This window comes from Bolinopsis microptera, chromosome 1, assembly GCF_026151205.1.
Source record: "Bolinopsis microptera isolate Bmic1 chromosome 1, MBARI_Bmic_1.0, whole genome shotgun sequence".
NCBI classification, from domain to species: Eukaryota; Metazoa; Ctenophora; class Tentaculata; order Lobata; family Bolinopsidae; genus Bolinopsis; species Bolinopsis microptera.
In genome coordinates this window covers 2,851,624-2,874,971 of record NC_087072.1, presented here as the reverse complement: position 1 = coordinate 2,874,971, position 23,348 = coordinate 2,851,624, and the positions used below count along the sequence as shown (strand labels likewise).

The window sequence follows — 23,348 nt, the reverse complement described above, 5'->3', positions numbered from 1 at the left end:
GGGAATTAAATTTATGTGACTGTTAACTTTATCAGCAGTTGTTGAGGACCTATACTCCCAGTTAACATTATAAACTTTCCTGCAACAAACACTCATTAATAAATTAAAATACACAAACTTTCCAAATTCAAATAACTAGATCTGTAATTACCACTGGGTATAAATAAATGGAATATTATTAAATTATAATATTTAGACCACGCTTAGACATCCATATTCTATCAGTACCATGCCATGCAGCTATAATGCAGTTAATAAATGTCTACCTTACTCGGGATTATTACGACGGGTTTATTAACGACCGGTTAAAATATGGTTCGGGAAAAATATGGCGAAATTGCTCAAAACCCACCACATTATCCCGGTCGCCATTTTACCGGTGTCCAACCTTTCAATTTTAGATTCAAAAATTTTGTCTCAGATGTAAATTTCCTTATTAGAGATAAGCAAGTTTAGAAATTTTCGCATTGCTAAAACTTGTGAAACAAGTCGAATTATCAATAATTGTTGAAAGTAGACAGAAATAATGACTCGTGGTTAATCAAACTAGATGGAAAATAATTTTTAACATTTGAAGCGTAACAACCAGATCGATATTAAGATGAAGGGAGAGCTGTTTAGTCTTCCAATAAGTTGTAATCATCTTCGTTATCTTCATCTGGATCATCCCTTTCATCAGTTTTAATTAATTCAGGTTTTAATTTAACTGTTACTTTTACTTTGAGTCCTATTTCATTATGTAGAGATAGTCAATACCTAAGAAATTAAAAATTGGCCTATTTAAATCAAATTTGACAATAAGGATATATGACAAGAATTGGGCAAAAAGGTGAATTTTTTGCAATTTTAGCCAAATGAAGTCGAAAAACCTACAACAAGTGTCCCAATAGTCTTCTTTAGTGAATATAAGACAACGATTAAAATATGAGCACCCATACCCCTTGGGAACCCTAAAAGCTGAGTAGGCGGGTTTATTAACGACCGGTGAAAATGTGGTTCGGGAAAAATATGGCGAAATTACCCTAAGCCCACCACTTTATCCCGGTCATAATAATCCCGAGTAAGGTATCATAGTCATATAATTATAAAAATAACAAATAATATAGATCGTGGAAAAACATTAAATTTACTAATTTCTACTATTGAGACAAGACAAAATCAGTGGGATTCAATCAATGGTTAGATATATATCAAAGATTAAGTTTAATTTCACATTTATTTGGTCAACATACTGCAAAATTCTTTTATTTAAATCAGAAAAATTCGTTTCAAACATAGCTCTAAACATTTGTGGAGATTATTTCTAGATAATAAATGCAATCATTGATCATACCTCATAGGTAAACTAATAATATAAAGTGGTCCAAGTAAACTGACATTCTTTACCAGTGAATACACTGGTGTCTAATAAAGTGTGACTGATCAGAACAAGTATAACAGTTGTATAGAACATTCCTGGCAATTTTATAGTTTCTCTCTCGTGTGAGTTCTTTGGTGTTTAATAAGATTTGATTTAACAGAGCAAGTATATGCACATTCCTTACACTTGTAGGGTTTCTCTCCTGTGTGAGTCCTCATATGTTTCTTGAGATCAACTTTCCGAGCACTACAATATGAACATTCCTTACACTTGTAGGGTTTCTCTCCTGTGTGAGTCCTCATATATGTAATGTGAGATCACCTTTCCGAGCACTACAATATGAACATTCCTTACACTTGTAGGGTTTCTCTCCTGTGTGAGTCCTCATATGTAATGTGAGATTACCTTTCTGAGCACTAACATATGAACATTCCTTACACTTGTAGTGTTTCTCTCCTGTGTGAGTCCTCATATGTAATGTGAGATTACCTTTCTGAGCACAAGAATATGAACAATCCTTACACTTGTAGGGTTTCTCTCCTGTGTGGGTCCTCATATGTTTCTTGAGATCAACATTCTGAGCACTAGAATATGAATATTGACTACACTTGTAGGGTTTCTCTCCCGTGTGAGTACGTTGGTGGTTAATAAGCTTTGATTTAAAAGAGCAAGCAAATGAACATTCCGTACACTTGTAGGGTTTTTCTCCCGTGTGAATACATAAATGGTTCACAAGATCACTATTCTCATTACAGGTATAAGAACAATCGTCACATTTAAAAGCTTTCCCAACAGAAGAAGTATTTTCTTTGCCCAACCTGACTGATGATGGTAATGAATTGAACAAGACATTTCTAGTAGACATATCATTGATTGCTTCACCATGATGTTCTCTGATGTGTTCCACAAAGAACTCATCATACAGGAAGTGAGCTTGACATTGTAGTAAAGTAGGATTAGGGTCAATTTAGTAGGATCAAGGGTTAAGTTAGGTTTTTAGTACAGTTTATATTATAGTTTAATAGTTAGTTCTTATAGTCCACTAGGGTAAAGTAATTTCGTAGGTTTTATATTGCAGCATCTTTTAGAATCCTTTTAGTGCTAGGTTACATTCATTTACATTTCTTATCTTTAAATTTTAGTTTTAGTGTAAGTACGAGCACGCGGAAGTTGTACTCATGCGTGACTTATATTCACGCGTGAGTACAGCCTTTTTAAGGGCCTACTTGTTCAGTGCGGGTGTCTGTGTCACGTCCCCCTTTTGGAGAGTTTTTAAGATTATTACAAAGTACAATACGTTTATTTACCGAATTATCCAAAGACTTTTTTCTATTCTATTTAGACATTTTTAGTGAGACACACTTCTCACCTTTATAAATTTACTGTTGAAGTTTAGTAAGGCACACTCCTTACTGTTGTATCGGACACACTTCTGATACAACCAAATTGTAGAGACACACTTCTCTCCTTTATTGTTACGTATTTGTTGTTGAAGTTTAGTAAGGCACACTCCTTACTGTAGTATCAGACACGCTTCTGATACAACCAAATTGTAGAGACACACTTCTCTCCTTTACTGTTACGTATTTATTGTTGAAGTTTAGTAAGGCACACTCCTTACTGTTGTATCGGACACACTTCTGATACAACTAAATTGTTGAGACACACTTCTCTCCTTTTCTGTTATTGATATTGGGACATACTTCCCGATCGTTTGATACTAGTGAGTGTAGATTGACATAAGTTAGGAACGCCCACTTTCTCGCCACGTAGACCAACTTTTAGTATAATACCTCGTTTACAACATCTGGAGGGCCACGGAAAGTAAACTTAATGTCGTCTACCTTACTGTCCGAATCGAACTAGAAGCTTCCGTAAAAGCAATAGCTGAATTAGATGAACAGATAAGTAGTTTGATAAAGCAGAGTAAGGATGGTCAAGAAACTAGTCAGGATGTAAAGGAAATAAATGTAAATCTAGGAGAACTTGTGGTCAAAATTACTACTGCTAAAGTTGAGCACACAAACATCGAGAGACAAATAGCAGAGTATAATTCAGAACATCAACAATACTTAGTATCTGATAATAAACGAACTAATGCTGATAACAAACAGGAAATAGTTTCACCTCCAGAATTTCCAGAACACAGTTTCTTGCACGATTGCCTAGTGTAAATGTTCAGTCAAAAGCTCAGATCGCCAAGCCTCCTAAGTTTAAGGTGGGGCAAGATATCTGTATATTTTTAGATAGATTTGAACAATACATGATTATAAGTGGTGATAGTTATGTTAACAACCTAGATTTACGTCTATTAAATCTTGTAGAAGACGATAAGATGTACCGGAAGTTTAAAAGCATTTTGAATACCATAAACAGTGCTAACATTTTGTCCGTGACTAAATTCACTGCGGCTATCAGAGCAGTATTGTACCCAGATGCGGAGTCACGTACCTTGAGAGATGCTATGTACAAATTAAGGCAGAATCCGGATGAAAATGTGGAGGATTTCGCATTACGTATTGAAACAGAAGCTGCGAAGGCGTTCTCTCCCCTTGAGCATACTCTCAAGAATGAGGCGTGTTTGTCTGCTTTGGGTAATGGGCTCCACAGTGTAGAAGTAAGGCGGAAACTTAAGGAATCTGAGTTGAAGTTGTTTGATGTAGCTACACGCTTAGCTATCAAACACGAACATATACTGATATCAACCCAGGATCATGGTGATTTAGAACCAGTTTCACAGTTGCAGTCTTCATTTGACGTTTTACGTATTGACGGCCCAGATCAACCTCGTGTACCGCATACCAATTACCGCACAGTACAGAACCACAACCAGAACAACTCAAGGCGCAGTGAACGCCCCATGATCTGCTATAACTGTAACCAGCCTGGACACATGGCGAGATTCTGTCGTAGTATCAGATCTGATCAGTACCGCAATGAACAAGATGTTAGATCATGTAATATCTGTCATAGGACAAACCATCACACAAGTCAATGTTGGTCTAGAAATCAGAACCGTTATAGTAGGAATTCTGGTGCAAACACGTATTCTCAGTTTAACAACAATCAACGGTCTTCTTTAAACGGGAATACGGCTGGCGAGTTCACGGTACATCCCAGCCGTCTCAATTAGGTACTAACTATAACCGTGTTGATAAGATAGTATCTAAGAAAGAACTATTAGCGAAGGGTAGCTGTAAGGGTGTACCCGTTCATGTATTTTTAGATAGCGGAAGTGGTGTAAGTTTAGTGTCACCAGGATTTATCAATAGAATAGGTCTGGTAGATAAAGTACAGAATTCCAAAGCAGCATTGACGTCATTTTCGAATAATGCCATAACTGTACTAGGTCAAATAAGCTTAGACCTCAGAATTGGAGAAGTTGTATCAGCTCGGCACGTATTCATCGTTACCAACATGTTAGACGTTGAATTTCTAGTGGGTTTGGATTTTCTTGAAGCTAACAAGCTTAGTATAGATTTCGGTAGTTCCAAACTATTTAAAGAGAACGGTCAATCCTGTACATTATCGGAGAAACCACGTGACATACCTCATGTGAAGAAAATAAGGTGTAAAGATACAGTTATCATCCCTCCTAGAACAGTGCAGTTTATATCGGGTAAAATTCCCCAAACATTTGTAAATTACCAAGGAATAACAGAACCGTACGAGAAAACCATGTTAGCTACCGGTGTACTGATGGCACCCTCTATAGTGTACACTGATAAACGTTGGGTTCCTATTAGGTGTATCAATGTTAGTAATGAACCCATGACTATTTATAAGGGGAGCATGTTAGGTTTTCTGCGACCAGCCACAGAAAGTGGTGGTGTACAAGGAGTTAAAATGGTTCACAGTAATGTGAGGGCGAATGATAGTTATCCTGCACCTGCCGGCTTCCATTCTGTTGCCGGAGAGAGGGTGAGTAAGTGGACTAAGAACGAGCTGTTTGATGCTTTAAAGCTGCAGAAGATCCAAGTTGAGATGAGCGACTCTGAGACACAGAGATTAAAGGATGTGTTGTGGAAGTATAGATCTTGTTTTGCTTACGACAAGGATGATTTTGGTTGTTGTAATATGTTTAACGCTCACATTGACCTCAAGAGAGATTCTGTACCCAGCTGGACGCCTGAGAGAAAGGTTCCTTACAATCTTGAACATAAGATGGATGATTTGATGGACAATATGATAAATACTGGAGTAGTTGAGCCACTGACAACTGAATCTAACTGGAATTCTCCCATTTTCCTCGTAGCCAAGTCTTCTCCTGGAACATATCGTGTGGTCGCAGATCTTCGGGGAGTAAACAAACAGTGCCTAGCGGACAAGTATGACTTCCTAACATCAATCACGTACTAGATAAAATAGGTGGCGACTGTATATTCTCTACGTTTGATATGGCTGCGAGTTTCCATCAGATTCCATACGATGAAGCTTCAAAACCTATCACTGCATTTAGTTATAAGGGACGTAGATATAATTTTGCTAGAATGATTATGGGTCACTGTAGTTCTAGTTCTATCTTTACTCGTATGGTCTACAGATTGTTAGAACACTCACCTAGTATCGAACACCTTCTTTATTTTTTAGATGATTTACTTTTGGGTTCTAAGGATGTGCATTCTCACATTGAAAGACTGGAAAGGATGTTGAAGCAGCTGATGAGTGCGAATCTGAAGCTCACCCCCAACAAAACGGAATTGATGCGAACAGAGGTGAGATATGTCGGTATTACCCTGAGTACTGAAGGAATACGGATAAATGATGATCGAATAGAGGCAATCAAGAAAATAGAGCCTCCAAGAACGGTGAAAGAGACCCAAAAAGTGTTAGGATTCTTCGGATACAACAGAAAATTCGTTAGACGTTATGCAGAGCTCAGTGAACCTCTATACGCACTGCTGCAGAAAGGAAGAAAATTTGTCTGGACATCAGAATGCCAGAAAAGTTTCGAAGACCTGAAAATTGCAATCAGCAGCTCGCCTACCCTCTGCTTCCCTGAAGTACACGATCCTCATGATTCTTACGAAGTTACAGTGGATGCTTCAATACATGGTCTGGCTGCAACTTTAACCCAGATGATTGATGGACAGAGAAGAACGGTGGGGTACTTCAGCAAAGCAGTTCCTCGACACAAGAGAGAATGGGGTCAAACAAAGCTTGAATTCGAGTCGTTATGTGCAAGTTTGAAACACTGGGCTGTCTATCTTAGAGGAGCTAAGACATTTAAAGTGATCACTGACTGAAAGAGTCTCCTCCACCTGGACACTATATTCAAAGCTAACCCCACGATGATACGACGATTACAGGAGCTAGCAGCCTTCAACTTCACTATGCATCACATTGAAGGAGTGCGGAACGTCTCAGATTTCCTTTCTCGTTATGGAATGAAACCATCAACTGTTGAGATTTCTACACAGACTGAAGAAGCCGAGATGTTTAGAGTAAAGAGTATTACACCAATCTGTGTAGATACGAACAGCGTGAAAGAAAATACTTCGTCACCACTCTGTGACGGAAGTAAAACTCAGTCCGAAAAGAAGAAGGAAAATATCTTACCACCCGTCTGTGATGATAGCACGACTATCAGTGAGGTGGAGATACCCAGTGATCTGCAGCTACTATTTGAAGGAGAATACGAGTCTGTAGTGAATTTCAAGATTCAAAAAGTTGAGGAGGTTGAATGCTATTGTGCATTGCAAGAAATGCCAGTAAATGAAAAGAGGTTGAGCGAAGAGGAATTAAAGAATTTCAAGTATCTGCTGTTACCGAGGATGTTGATGTCGAGCCTAAAAGAAAAAAGATATGTGATGAACAGGATAAAGATCAGATTCTTAAAGTGGTCAAAGACTGGATAATTGCTGGAGAAAAGCCCAAGATCCATACTAATAGGACTCCAGCTATGTTAGTTTCATTGTGGAAACAATTTAATCTGCTGAAGATCTCTGATGATGGTTTACTTATGAGAGCATGGGTGAATGTGAGACATCCAGATCAGAAACGGGACCTGATCGTTGTACCGGAGATTCTCGTCGAAGGGATTATGAAGCTACATCACTCGACCCTTACAAGTTGCCACCCTGGAGCAGAAATATCGGTTGACCTCTGTCGCCGAAACTTCTATTGGCCCAAGATGGTTGAGGATTTCAAAGAATACATTGCAGCTTGCGAGAAGTGCGGAGCCATAAAGCAACCACAGAGGTACCTGAAAGCCCCTCTACGACACATGTTATTCCACTCCTTCAACGATTGCATCATTGTGGACCACATAGTGCCAGAGTCTGAGGGAAGAACTCCACGAGGATATCGGTATATCCTGACTATAACTGATGCGTGGAGCAACTATGTTGTGGCAATTCCTGTAAAGACACAGACTGCAAAAGAAAACATTGAACAAATTGTTCGACGTTGGACGTTGATTCATGGAATACCAAAAGAGATCATCGTCGATAATCATCCAGGCTACTCGGCTGATTATTTCAAAGCAATATGGCAGTACTTTGAATGTAAGGTAACTCACGGCACAAGTTACAAAGCACGGAGCACCGGAAAAGCAGAGAGATCAAATAAAAGGATAAACCAGGCGTTGAGAGCTGCTATTCCAGAGGGAAAAGAAAGATGCTGGGACATTTATTTGGGCTACTGTGTCATGGCGCTTAACTCACTGAAAAACAGACACACTGGATACTCAAGCAACAGATTAGTCTTTGGAAGGGAAACAAACACCCCGATAACTTTACTTGTGGATAATGACTTAAAGACGGAGATCCCATCAAAGAAAAGTAAAGGAGCTTACGAGATGTATACCTTGATGAAGAGAACACTTAGAAAAGTTCGGGAAAATGCGGACACGGACTTTCTGTACTCTAAACATCAGCATGACAGAAATATCCTGGGACCATACTTTAAAGCAGGTGATCTGTGTTATGTCCTGATAAACTGTCCTCAACACAAGTACTCAATAAGATGGAGAGGTCCGCTATTGGTAAAGAAAGTGATAAATGACCATCTTTATGTTGTGCAGATAACACCTGATACGGATAAAGTGACAAATATCAGTAAAATGAAACATTTTGCGAGGAATAAGCACAATAAGACCAAATATCCTTTAGCTGTCACCCACTCTGGCGCACAGACTGCTCTCCCTGTCACCCACTCTGGTGCACAGACTGCTTCTTCAGACACCCATACAGGTGAACTGAACAACGATGACAGTGACGAAGACGAACAGTTTGCTACAATACATCATCCTCAGCGTAGAAAAAGACAGTCTTTACATCCCGACAAGACACTTGATCCTGTGATAGCTGCTCCTGATATGAGTAGTACCCCAGTTCAACCACCACCTGCTCGGACAACTACACGAGAGATTGAAAGATTACCAGCTTCGCCAATATCGATAAGGACCACTCCTCCAACGGAATTGAATGAAGAAGAAACTGATCGACGAAGTGGATCTTTAGAAGAACAGGAGAGTAGAAACTCAACGGGTGCCTTTGTGTCTTTCGAAACTAGTGATGAAGGCACAGTTCAGCTGGATGCTGAAGAACAGAGCCATCAAGAGATACCGGAACCAGAACCACGATATGGGTTGAGGAACAGAGAAAGTTTGCGACCTCCGGACTATTACAGTGATAACCAATCATCTACGATTAGACGGGTGATTACCAATCTGGCTGGAATATTTCAGTAATGCCAGATATTCGGGCACGGTTTCAAGACTGGGATTGGAGTGCTACCCAGGCCCAACCGAGCACAGTTGACCGATCGATTATAGTTGGTATAGTTCTAGCCACACTGCTAGACTACATCAGTATGAGTCAGAATGTTTGTCAGTAGTATTTGTCTGTGTAAACCAGTTCACAGAAGTACCTGGCGTTTCAAGATGGGAAAGAAAATGATGTTTCTTCAACGACGGAGTAAAAGATGGAGAAAGATTTATGATGATAAAGAAAAGATGGATACGAAATGATGACGATGAACTATTTTTGTTGATTTTGAGTAAATATAAAGAAGACAGTTTATATCTAATTGTATTAGATGATCATTTTTATCCTGCCTCTGAGAAGGACTATTGTATGTGAATGTATATGATTTGAAGTTCAGCTCTTTTAAAACGTACTAAGTGTACCGTTTTCAAACGCGGTTTTGATTGTAATATTTGGGCGATGAATCTGTTTTAGTCGCAAACATTTGAAAAAAATGTTGAATTTTTGGGAAAATATTTTTTGTAAAATTTTAATTTCTGATGTTGTGTTGTCTCCTAGAGACGACACAGCATCACGTTTTCTTGTTGGGGTGATATGTAGTTAAGTAGGATTAGGGTCAATTTAGCAGGATCAAGGGTTAAGTTAGGTTTTTAGTACAGTTTATATTATAGTTTAATAGTTAGTTCTTATAGTCCACTAGGGTAAAGTAATTTCGTAGGTTTTATATTGCAGCATCTTTTAGAATCCTTTTAGTGCTAGGTTACATTCATTTACATTTCTTATCTTTAAATTTTATTTTTACGTGTAAGTACGAGCACGCGGAAGTTGTACTCATGCGTGACTTATATTCACGCGTGAGTACAGCCTTTTTAAGGGCCTACTTGTTCAGTGCGGGTGTCTGTGTCACGTCCCCCTTTTGGAGAGTTTTTAAGATTATTACAAAGTACAATACGTTTATTTACCGAATTATCCAAAGACTTTTTTCTATTCTATTTAGACATTTTTAGTGAGACACACTTCTCACCTTTAAAATTTATTGTTGAAGTTTAGTAAGGCACACTCCTTACTGTTGTATCGGACACACTTCTGATACAACCAAATTGTAGAGACACACTTCTCTCCTTTATTGTTACGTATTTGTTGTTGAAGTTTAGTAAGGCACACTCCTTACTGTTGTATCAGACACGCTTCTGATACAACCAAATTGTAGAGACACACTTCTCTCCTTTACTGTTACGTATTTATTGTTGAAGTTTAGTAAGGCACACTCCTTACTGTTGTATCGGACACACTTCTGATACAACTAAATTGTTGAGACACACTTCTCTCCTTTTCTGTTATTGATATTGGGACATACTTCCCGATCGTTTGATACTAGTGAGTGTAGATTGACATAAGTTAGGAACGCCCACTTTCTCGCCACGTAGACCAACTTTTAGTATAATACCTCGTTTACAACAACATTGTGGACAAATGAAACCGTGTGATACTCCAGTCACCTCCTCCTGTTCAGTTTTTATTTCCTTTTTTATGGGAATTACAGTTATGTTACTGTTAACTTTATCAGCAGCAGTTGAGAACCTTTTACTCCCAGTTAACATTATAAACTTTCCTGCAACAAACACTCATTAATAAATTAAAATATATAAACTTTCCAAATTCAAATAACTAAATCTTTAATTACCACTGGGTATAAATAAATGGAATATTATCAAATTATAATATTTACACCGCCTTCAGACATCTTTATTCTATCAGTTCCATGCAGCTATAATGCAGTTAATAAATTTCATTTCAGAGTCGTATTATAAAAATAACAAATAATATATAGATTGTGAAAAAACATTAAATTTAAACTAATTTCTACTACTAAGACAAGACAAAATCAGTGGGATTCAATTAATGGTTAGATATATATCAAAGATTAAGTTTAATTTCACATTTATTTGGTCAACATACTGCAAAATTCTTTTATTTAAATCAGAAAAATTCATTTCAAACATAGCTCTAAACATTTGTGGAGATTATGTCTAGATAATAAATGCAATCATTGATCATACCTCATAGGTAAACTAATAAAATAAAAGTGGTCCAAGTAAAGTGTAAACTGACATTCTTTGCCAGTGAATACACTGGTGTCTAATAAAGTGTGACTGATCAGAACAAGTATAACAGTTGTATAGAACATTCCTGGCAATTTTATAGTTTCTCTCTCGTGTGAGTTCTTTGGTGTTTAATAAGATTTGATTTAACAGAGCAAGTATATGCACATTCCTTACACTTGTAGGGTTTCTCTCCTGTGTGAGTCCTCATATGTTTCTTGAGATCAACTTTCCGAGCACTACAATATGAACATTCCTTACACTTGTAGGGTTTCTCTCCTGTGTGAGTCCTCATATGTAATGTGAGATCACCTTTCTGAGCACTAACATATGAACATTCCTTACATTTGTAGGGTTTCTCTCCTGTGTGAGTCCTCATATGTAATGTGAGATGACCTTTCTGAGCACTAGAATATGAACATTGACTACACTTGTAGGGTTTCTCTCCCGTGTGAGTACGTTGGTGGTTAATAAGCTTTGATTTAAAAGAGCAAGCAAATGAACATTCCGTACACTTGTAGGGTTTTTCTCCCGTGTGAATACATAAATGTTTCACAAGATCACTATTCTCATTACAGGTATAAGAACAATCGTCACATTTAAAAGCTTTCCCAAAAGAAGAAGTATTTTCCTTGCCCAACCTGACTGATGAATGTGATGATGGTAATGAATTGAACAAGACATTTCTAGTAGACATATCATTGATTGTTTCACCATGATGTTCCCTGATGTGTTCCACAAAGAACTCATCATACAGGAAGTGAGCTTGACATTGTGGACAAATGAAACCGTGTGATACTCCAGTCACCTCCTCCTGTTCAGTTTTTATTTCCTTTTTGATGGGAATTACAGTTATGTTACTCTTTACTTTATCAGCAGCTGTTGAGGATCTTTTACTCCCAGTTAACATTATAAACTTTCCTGCAACAAACACTCATTAATAAATTAAAATATATAAACTTTCCAAATTCAAATAACTAAATCTTTAATTACCACTGGGTATAAATAAATGGAATATTATCAAATTATAATATTTACACCGCCTTCAGACATCTTTATTCTATCAGTTCCATGCAGCTATAATGCAGTTAATAAATTTCATTTCAGAGTCGTATTATAAAAATAACAAATAATATATAGATTGTGAAAAAACATTAAATTTACTAATTTCTACTACTAAGACAAGACAAAATCAGTGGGATTCAATTAATGGTTAGATATATATCAAAGATTAAGTTTAATTTCACATTTATTTGGTCAACATACTGCAAAATTCTTTTATTTAAATCAGAAAAATTCATTTCAAACATAGCTCTAAACATTTGTGGAGATTATTTCTAGATAAACTGACATTCTTTACCAGTGAATACACTGGTGTCTAATAAAGTGTGACTGATCAGAACAAGTATAACAGTTGTATAGAACATTCCTGGCAATTTTATAGTTTCTCTCTCTTGTGAGTTCTTTGGTGTTTAATAAGATTTGATTTAACAGAGCAAGTATATGCACATTTCTTACACTTGTAGGGTTTCTCTCCTGTGTGAGTCCTCATATGTTTCTTGAGATCAACTTTCCGAGCACTACAATATGAACATTCCTTACACTTGTAGGGTTTCTCTCCTGTGTGAGTCATCATATGTAGTGTGAGATCACCTTTCTGAGCACTAACATATGAACATTCCTTACATTTGTAGGGTTTCTCTCCTGTGTGAGTCCTCGTATGTAATGTGAGATTACCTTTCTGAGCACAAGAATATGAACATTCCTTACACTTGTAGGGTTTCTCTCCTGTGTGGGTCCTCATATGTAATGTGAGATTACTTTTCTGAGCACAAGAATATGAACAATCCTTACACTTGTAGTGTTTCTCTCCTGTGTGAGTCCTCATATGTAATGTGAGATTACCTTTCTGAGCACAAGAATATGAACAATCCTTACACTTGTAGGGTTTCTCTCCTGTGTGGGTCCTCATATGTTTCTTGAGATTACCTTTCTGAGCAAAAGAATATGAACATTGACTACACTTGTAGGGTTTCTCTCCCGTGTGAGTACGTTGGTGGTTAATAAGCTTTGATTTAAAAGAGCAAGCAAATGAACATTCCGTACACTTGTAGGGTTTTTCTCCCGTGTGAATACATAAATGGTTCACAATATCACTATTCTCATTACAGGTATAAGAACAATCGTCACATTTAAAAGCTTTCCCAACAGAAGAAGTATTTTCTTTGCCCAACCTGACTGATGATGGTAATGAATTGAACAAGACATTTCTTGTAGACATATCATTGATTGTTTCACCATGATGTTCTCTGATGTGTTGCACAAAGAAATCATCATACAGGAAGTGAGCTTGACATTGTGGACAAATGAAACCATGTGATACTCCAGTCACCTCCTCCTGTTCAGTTTTTATTTCCTTTTTGATTGGAATTACATTTTTGTTACTCTTTTCTTTATCAGCAGCTGTTGAGGATCTTTTACTCCGTGTTAACATGACAAACTTTCCTGGATAAATAACTGATTAATAAAATAAAAATACACAAACTTTCTAAATTCAAATAACAAAATCTTTAATTATCAGTGGTATAAATAAATGCAATATTATTAAATAATAATAATTAAACCACCCTCATACAACTGTATTCTATCAGTACCAAGCAGCTATAATACAGTTAATAAATATCATATTATCATAGTCATATAATAAAAATAACGAACAATATTTCAATATAGATTAAATTGGAAAAACGATATATTTACTAATTTCTACTATTGAGACAAGACAAAATCAGTGAGATTCAATTAATTGTTAGATTATGATTAATTTCTCATTTATTTGTGCAAAAAACTGCAAAATTCTCTTATTTAAATCAGAAAAATCCATTTCAAACATAGCTCTAAACATTGGTGGAGATTATTCCTAGACTATAAAGGCAATCATTAATCATACCTCATAGGTAAACTAATAATATAAAAGTGGAAGTAAACTTACATTCTTTACCCGTGAATCTGTGAATACGCTGGTATCTAATAAAGTGTGACTTATCAGAACAAATATAAAAGTTTTTATATGAGAACAGAGAACATTCCTGGCAATTTTAGAGTTTCTCTCTTGTGTGAGTACGTTGGTGTCTGACAAGACGTGATTTATCAGAGCAAGTATATGAACATTCATTACACTTGTAGGGTTTCTCTCCCGTGTGAGTCCTCATATGTATCTTGAACCGACCTTTCTGAGCACTAGAATATGAACATTCCTTGCACTTGTAGGGTTTCTCTCCCGTGTGAGTCCTCATATGTATCTTGAGATCACCTTTCTGAGCACTAGAATATGAACATTCCTTGCACTTGTAGGGTTTCTCTCCAGTGTGAGTCCTCATATGTCTCTTGAGATCACCTTTCTGAGCACTACAATAGGAACATTCCTTACACTTGTAGGGATTCTCTCCGGTGTGAGTCCTCATATGCGCTGTGAGCGAACATTTCTGAGCACTAGAATATGAACATTCCTTGCACTTGTACGGTTTCTCTCCCGTGTGAGTCCTCATATGTTTCTTAAGATCACCTTTCTGAGCACTATAATATGAACATTCCTTACACTTGTAGGGTTTCTTTCCCGTGTGAATACGTAAATGTTTCACAAGATCAATGTTCTCAGTACAGGTATTATAAGAACAATCGTCATATTTAAAAGCTTTCCCAACAGGAGAAGTATTTTCTTTGTCCAATCTGACTGATGATCGTAAAGAATCAAACAAGACATTTCTAGTAGACATATCATTGATTTTTTCACTATGATGTTCTCTGATATGTTCCACAAAGAAATTATCATAAAGGAAGTGAGCTTCACATTTCGGACAAATAAAACCATGTGATATTCCAGTCACCTCCTCCTGTTCAGTTTTTATTTCCTTTTTGATTGGAATTACATTTTTGTTACTCTTTTCTTTATCAGCAGCTGTTGAGGATCTTTTACTCCGTGTTAACATGACAAACTTTCCTGGATAAATAACTGATTAATAAAATAAAAATACACAAACTTTCTAAATTCAAATAACAAAATCTTTAATTATCAGTGGTATAAATAAATGCAATATTATTAAATAATAATAATTAAACCATCCTCATACAACTGTATTCTATCAGTACCAAGCAGCTATAATACAGTTAATAAATATCATATTATCATAGTCATATAATAAAAATAACGAACAATATTTCAATATAGATTAAAGTGGAAAACGATATATTTACTAATTTCTACTATTGAGACAAGACAAAATCAGTGAGATTCAATTAATTGTTAGATTATGATTAATTTCTCATTTATTTGTGCAAAAAACTGCAAAATTCTCTTATTTAAATCAGAAAAATCCATTTCAAACATAGCTCTAAACATTCAATGAAACTAATAAATCAATGAAACTAATAAATCAATGTTTTAGCTTATTTTACAAAGTCAAATATTTAAAACAATTAAAATTGTATAGTGCTCAATTTTTAAATGACTAGGTAGTTGATCTTTGCTATTGGAAGTTTGTCAAGGACTGGCAGCTAGCGGGGCAAGGAATGCACGGGCTTAGGGGCTTTTGTGCACACCAGAACACTAGCTCGGTACATTTTTGGAAACTAGAAGGACTGAATACTAAAATTGTTTTTGATGGAGGTTGAGGCATGTTTTTGAGAGGGACGGTATAATAGCTTGTGGTAACAACAGGCCTTTACTTTGATAGGATGAAGTTTTGGTTTTAGGACAGGGAGAAGGCATTAAGAAAATTTGCTCTTTGTTAACAAGGCAGAGGATAAGCAATGTTGGTTATAATATGTATCAATATCTAGATCTTCGTTTATCAATTTTCACTAAATATTTTTAAAAATTTAATAGGGAAGGGAATTCATCAACTTTATTAAGTACCTATCAAAAGTAAATCTTATCAATGTAATAATTCAAAAAATTGGTGGAGATTATTTCTAGACTATAAAGGCAATCATTAATCATACCTCATAGGTAAACTAATAATATAAAAGTGGAAGTAAACTTACATTCTTTACCCGTGAATCTGTGAATACGCTGGTATCTAATAAAGTGTGACTTATCAGAACAAATATAAAAGTTTTTATATGAGAACAGAGAACATTCCTGGCAATTTTATAGTTTCTCTCTTGTGTGAGTACGTTGGTGTCTGACAAGACGTGATTTATCAGAGCAAGTATATGAACATTCCTTACACTTGTAGAGTTTTTCTCCCATGTGAGTCCTCATATGTCCCTTGAGATCACCTTTCTGAGCACTACAATATGAACATTCTTTGCACTTGTAGGGTTTCTCTCCCGTGTGAGTACGTTGGTGTATAATTGCTCTAACCAGAGCCCTCTCGCTTGCAGTAACTTAATTGACGATGTCAATTCATGGCAGCTCGGCGCGGCACAGTAGCGCATCTCGCCGATCTAGCCAGAGAAGCCTCATTGCTGTGAGAAGCCTCATTGAGTGCGCGGCGCAGTAACGCATCGCGCTACAAGCAGTAACAAGCGCGTCACGCAGTACGCGTATACACATGGCTATGGATACAAGGATACAAGGATACAAGGATACAAGGATACAAGGATACAAGGATACAAGGATACAAGGATACAAGGATACAAGGATACAAAAGTGATAATTATTTTATTGAATTCACAATAGTTATAATTCTGAGATAATTTAAGGTTTCACAATTCTAGTTATTTACAAATGTGTAGGGATAAAATAGAAATGTTTTATAATACTATTTTTGAGGTCCTATAGCATTATGCATTGGCCAGTATTTGAGTGGAAATCTGGGCTCTTATAGTAGGCTGTAAAATTTTCGTTCACAGAGAGAATTGAGTGGATTGCTCTTGCTGTGGCAGTAAATTTTGTAGACTCTAGTGTTTTATCGGATAGCAGACCGGCTAGGTCAGTAATATTTTTGGGATGGAAGTTACATTTTTCTCTAACTGAGGAGTAGAGTAAACAGTCAGTTAGAACATGAATTTCGTCCTCAATAGGCTTAAGCCCCTTGCTGAAAAAGCAAAAAGTGCACCATCGATGTTCTCTTGGTACTAGGGGGGTTTCGTAACGGCCCCTCTCAATGTAAAGATTGTGGCAGCTAATACGAAACCTTGTTAAGCTTTTCCAAGCATCGGGGATCTTAACCACTCCTAAGTATGTTTCTGGTTCAAAATCATGCTTAATTTGATTGTAGAATTCTAATTTAGGTGAAGATGCCTTGGCAGATTTCCAGGTATCCACAAATTCTTCCCTCATGTTGTGACTGATTTGGGTAGAGCTTGGATTTTGAAGAGGATGAGTGGGGGAAGTTATATTTGGTGAGAAGATTAGAGATGTTGGTGTACCAAGGAAGGCCCAGCATAATCAGCTCGTGAAATGCAGCGGAGAGAAGTTCATTTTCAGTGCTTTCAAGCCGACTATAGAAATCTATGGCTACCAACCACATGACTCCCCTCATTAAGGAGGTATGTCTTGTCTGTTCTAAGAACATAGTCATCGGCCAAACAATAGTTGAATGTTTCCACTGTGACTGCATAATGCACCATAAATGCTATCGCAAATCCAATACAAATAGCCAATCTAATGAGTTTTACTGTACTCGTTGTATCCATTTAGACAAGGTTAAATACAACCCATTTAAACTACTCACTGACAATGACAACGACGACAACAACCTAGACGAATACACAACCAAAATCTCGAATACTTTAAATAATTGTAACTCATACACTGCATCTGACCTTACCAATATTCTCTGCAACCAAGTAAAGAAACAATCATCTATTCTCTTTCAAAATATTGATGGAAATAAATCAAATTTTGACAACCTTGCCATTGAAACCTGTAGGTACAAAACAAAATTCTCCGTAATAGGCCTAGCTGAAACCAACACTGGGAAAGAATTAAGCAACCTATTTCAGCTCGACGGTTATAATAGTTACTATCAGGACACAGCACCTAACAAACAAAAGGGCACTGGAGTAGCCCTTTATGTTGACGATAGATTAAATGCTACAGTAATTGAAAATATATCACAAGTCACAGAACATCTAGAAATACTTGTCTTATCATTAAGTAACGAAGATCAACCTGTTAATGTAGGTGTTTTGTATCGTCCACCAAGTGGCTGTATTTCCCAAGCTCTAGTTGAACTTTCTAACCTTCTTGATCACATGCCGAAGTTTAGTTATCTAGCTGGAGACTTTAATATCGATCTTCATGATAAAGATAACAAAAATGTACAAAAATATGAAGAAATATTGTTCAGTAAAGGATTTTGTCCGTTAATATCTATTGCTACTCACGAAAAACCAGGCTGTAAAGCATCTTGCATAGACAACATAATTACCAACGACATTGAGAATGTTATTACTTCAGGCACCCTAAAAGAACGAATAACTCACCACTCGCCTATTTTTAACATATTTAACTGGAATGTTGAAGTCAACTCTGGAAAAACTTCTATTAAACAGTATTACGATTTCTGTCAATCAAATGTTAACGGCTTCCTAGTGGATCTTGAAGATGAGCTTAAAACTAAAATAATCCATAACTTTACTGAATTCCATGACACTTACAAAAACTGCATCGAAAAATCGTTTAAACTAGAAACCCCGAAAACCTCTAAGAGAACTGTTAAGGTTAACCCTTGGATAACTCCCGGTCTCATTTGCTCAATTAATAATCAGCATAAACTGTACGAAAATTGGGTTGAGATAAGAAATAGAAAATGTAAACTCGGGGAAACTGATAACAAGGGCGGGATTTGCCAGTGCCCTGAATGCTCACTAAAACGTAGTCGCTACCTTATCTACAAAGAATACAGAAAAGTCCTAAAGAAAACACGTCAAACAGTGAAAACAGATTACTTCTCTGGTAAATTTGCAGAAAATAGCGGGAATAGTAAAAAGACCTGGGAACTAATTAATAGTATAAGAGGAAAACGGCGGCGTGAAATAAAGCCGCTGTTCACCATAGACAACGTTAAGATAACGAACAGGAGGATCATAGCAAACGAATTCAATAAGTATTTCGTATCATTGGCCTCTGACCTAAATACTGCTTACAATGAACTTGGTCAAATGAACATAAACAATCTACCTAGTTTCTATGACTATTTACCGCTCTCAAACACCTCCAGCATTTACATGCATGACTGCACAACAGACGAGGTTAGCAAAATCATATCTGAACTTAAGAACGGTAAGGCAAGTGATATTCCTATTCATGTTGTAAAACAGTCCTCAAAAATAGTCACTCCTCTACTTACTGTACTGTACAATGAATGTATGAAAGATGGCATATTCCCTGATGACCTTAAGATTGGAAGGATTAGTCCAATTTACAAGAAAGATAACCAGGAACTCCTTGAAAATTATAGACCTGTGTTAGAATCTTAATTCTATTTGTAGCTTGTTTTTGTACTTCATATTACTAACCCTGTATCTCACTTTAGCAAAGGTTTAGTTCCAGTGATTGTATATACAGTGTTGGGGTAAAGGGACTCCAGAAGGCAGACAAGGCTCGACTCCAGACTCTAGTTGAAGTAACAGAAGAGAGAGGAGTGTCCAGTGTTTAGTTGACTCCAGACTCTAGCGAAGCAGAAGGGAGAGGAGTGACGTTGTCGACTCCAGACTCTAGCGTAGCAGAAGGGAGAGGAGTGACGTTGTTTTAGTGATCCCACAGATTCCAGTCGACAGATACTATCTGTGTTCTGTGACGTGGAAAGAGTGGTAAGTAGTTTATAGTTATAGTTTAGTAGTTTAGTCTAGGAGTTCCCGCTTCCTCTTTCACTTTCATTTATAGTTTCACGTGGATTACCTTTCACTTTACTCACGGTAGTTTTCCCCCAGGGTTTTTTATTATAGTTATCAGTTCCAGTTTAGTTGAAGTCCTCATCATTCAGAAGTCCCTCATATAGTAAGAAGAACATCATCATCAGAGTAGTAGTTTTAATTTAATAGTTGTTTAATCTAATAGTAAAAAGACATTATTTAGTTTAGTATTGAATTGTGTATTAGTTAGAGCAGTGTGAGTAACTGAGTCACACCAATCACCTTTTAATCACTCATTCACTATTTGAGGGTGAGTACATAGAGTAACAAGGTTACATTTGAAACACCATTTATTTGTATAACCTCTTTATTCATCTAATTTGTATTTATAATAATTGAGTATTATTTGTTATTTAATTAACCCAAGAACAGGGTTCCAACAGTGGTAGCAGGAAGAACTACGTTACACCGACCGTATTTTTTTTGTATATATTTAAACTAACACCTAACAACTTAACACCTAACACTAGATTTCAGTTTTCATCATGGGAGGTGATAGAGTACCTGTTCTTGATGAGAAGTCCAACTATACAGATTGGAAACGGAGAGTTCAGTGGTGGAAGAAGGTGACTACCGTCAAGCCTGAGGCAGGAGCAGCTGCATTAATCATGAATATGTCTGGAAAACCAGAAGCTGTGGCTATACAGCTAGACGTAGAAAAGTTATCCATAGATGGAGGAATAGATGTTCTCATTGCCGAGCTGGATAAGTTATATGAAAAAGACCAGACACAGTCAGTCTTTACATCCATTGACAGCTTCATGAACTACAGAAGACCCAAGGAAGTGCCCATGGAAGAGTATGTGAGAGAATTTAGCCATCGTTACAAGAGCCTTGTGCAGAAGCGTGGTGCTACTGTGGTATTTGAAGATGGGGTACTAGCGTACTTCTTATTACATCATGCTAATCTCTCGGACCATCAAAAGACATTGATCAGGGCAACGGTCTCTAAGTTAAGCTACGAGAATATGGAATCCCAGCTTAAAAGAGCATACGGAGAAGATTATACTAATACATCTTCTTCTTCATCAAGCGCAAGCGGTGAAACATATTCCATCGGAAAACCAAAGATTAAAGAAGAGCCTGTAAATACGTATTTTCAACAGTATGACATCAACAATTCAGAACATTTTGGTGATGACCAGAGCAACCAGGAGGAAGACCCTCAGAAAGTTTTTTATCAACAAAGATACCACCAACACAGGGATTTTTATCCATCTAAGAGACCTTTCGGACAAAGACCCTTCGGACAAAGACCTGCATTTCAAGGACAGAGTTCAGGAAACGTGTATCAACAAGCTCCATTTAGATCCAGACGAGGAGCACAAGCCCAACAATCAGGACCCTTACGTTGTCATATTTGTAAGGAAACAGACCATATGATGAGAGACTGTAAGTACAACACATTTGGAGAGAAGAAGCTTACATTCTTTGAGTCTGACTTTAAACTAAAAGACGAAGACAAGTGTCTTATGGGAGAATCGAAAAATAGAGCACTTTTAGATACAGGTGCTAGTTCCACAGTGTGTGGGAAGAAATGGCTGACAGCCTTCGAGGAATCTCTGACATCAGCTGAACAAGAAGAGGTCAACGTGACTCCTTGTGAGAAGAATTTTTGTTTCGGGGATGGAGATGCAGTTACAGCCAGGATACAAAAAGCACTCCCAGTAACAATATGTGGTCAGAAAGTAACTTTAAACGTGTTTATTGTGAAAAATGATATTCCTTTGTTACTGTCTAGAGAGTCCATGAAAAAGATTAAGATGAAGATCGATACTGAAACTGACAAAGTTTATGCTTTCGGAGGAGAAGAGAATCTAGTGATCACTAAGTCAGGACACATGATGATACCCATAGGACGATGTGAAAGTTCTATCAGCCAAACAGATTCTGGAAGAACTAATCATGCAACAGAAATTAAGGTCCGTCCTGTTTTAGAGGAGAAGATTTCATCGCCATGGTCACTAAGTGAGGATGAAAGTGATCAAGAGGAGGAGTTAGAAACTGATAGTGCAGGTGACCTTGAGAGTGTGCAAGACAATGAGCCAGAAATTGAGCCAGATAGTGAGCTAGAGGACCATGGAGTTGTGAGCTCAGTTTCAGGTAATGTGAATCAAGACAGTGAGCCAGAAAGTGAGCCAGAAATTGAGACAGAATTTGAGCCAGATGACAATGGAACTGTAAGTTCAGTTTCAGGGAGTGTGAATCTGTTAGATCTGTCAGTGAATCAGTCGGATTGGGAAAGTGTGTGTCAAACCAGAACAGGCGTGGGTGTAAAGAAGAATGACATTATCAGGTTCAGATCCTCGGAGAGTGATGATTGGAATAATGCCTTGGTGATAGGTAGAGCCGGGAAACCTACAGGGAAGAACAAAAATCTTTACAATGTACGATTGGACGAGTCAAACGGTGAACCCGTATCAGTTGAGTTGGATAACTCTGTACAAGTGCAGAGGTTAAAGATTGTTCAGGATGTCTCACGAAGAGAGGTGCAGTTTTCAGCAAGCTCGCTTAAGTCATAGATCAAGGATACTGTGAATATGTCAGAGAGAGTATAACTGTTTTGGACTTAATGTTGTAGAAAGAGATTGAATATTTTTGCTTGGATTATTTGTTGTTTGAAATGTCAATTTGGTTAAACAATAACTTTTTAACGTCATTATATGTAATAAACTTTTAACTTTAAATGTGTGTGTATATATTAGTATTGTTAGAATTACCAACTTTGTAACGAGTCATTTTTACATTTTTAACCTTTCAGAGACTTTTAACATGCACGAGGTGTTTGTATTTAACAATCTTTTAAACATTTGTAACTCTTTACACGTATATTAATTTTGTGTTTTTATGTTCTAGAGAAGTTTCTCGAACAGAAGTTTCGGGAAGGATATTTTGGACAATTTTTTGTCGTTAGTTCATATTTTTTACTGAGAATGTAGTAAGTTGGGAATGTTTGATGAAAAGTTAGTGAATCCCATTTTTAGGAACCATTCTATCCTTTCTTTTCTTTTCTCTTAGTCTGGTAACTGAACTTTGGTTGTATTTGCTAAATTTTCAACAATTTTGGGAGAAACATAGATTAGTTAGCGAATTTAGACGTGTGTACCAGCTTTAGCGCTCCTTTTCTTTGTGTTGTAGCGCACGGTCACATTTGTCAGTTGATTTGCTAAATTTTCTATTACATGGTGTAGAGATAATAAGGATTAATAGATACAATTTAAAGTACATTTTGTACGTGACATGTGTAATAAAATTACCGCTAACAGAATATTTCAGATTCCTACTTCTAAAAGTCTAACATTTCAGTTTCAA

At 36.8% G+C, this 23,348-nt stretch overlaps 2 protein-coding genes across 2 annotated transcripts; one reads left to right on the top strand and one right to left on the bottom strand.

Annotated features, from left to right (window-relative positions):
- Positions 1-11: 11 nt before the first annotated feature.
- LOC134825950 (zinc finger protein 160-like) lies at positions 12-14,635 on the bottom strand. The gene is made up of 6 exons (XM_063838157.1): positions 14,401-14,635; positions 13,564-13,676; positions 13,077-13,164; positions 11,280-12,092; positions 1,766-2,293; positions 12-79 (listed from the first exon to the last, which is right to left on the bottom strand). The coding sequence occupies exons 1-6, from the start codon at positions 14,633-14,635 to the stop codon at positions 12-14; spliced, it is 1,845 nt and encodes a 614-aa protein (XP_063694227.1).
- A 4,959-nt stretch (positions 14,636-19,594) lies between these two features.
- LOC134825949 (uncharacterized) lies at positions 19,595-22,558 on the top strand. Its single transcript, XM_063838155.1, has 2 exons — positions 19,595-19,934; positions 20,055-22,558. The coding sequence occupies exon 2, from the start codon at positions 20,522-20,524 to the stop codon at positions 22,556-22,558; it is 2,037 nt and encodes a 678-aa protein (XP_063694225.1). The 5' UTR covers positions 19,595-19,934; positions 20,055-20,521.
- The last annotated feature ends 790 nt before the right edge of the window (positions 22,559-23,348 follow it).

Bases quoted from the DNA above. Each gene is read 5' to 3' on its own strand.
- LOC134825950 (XM_063838157.1), bottom strand. From the start codon at position 14,635: ATGAGGACTCACACCGGAGAGAATCCCTACAAGTGTAAGGAATGTTCC. The intron at 13,677-14,400 runs GTCGGTTCAAGA...TTATTTATCCAG, and splicing joins ATATTCTAGTGCTCAGAAAG to GAAAGTTTGTCATGTTAACA. The intron at 12,093-13,076 runs GTAATCTCACAT...TGTTTGTTGCAG, and splicing joins ATATTCTTGTGCTCAGAAAG to GAAAGTTTATAATGTTAACT.
- LOC134825949 (XM_063838155.1), top strand. From the start codon at position 20,522: ATGGGAGGTGATAGAGTACCTGTTCTTGATGAGAAGTCCAACTATACA.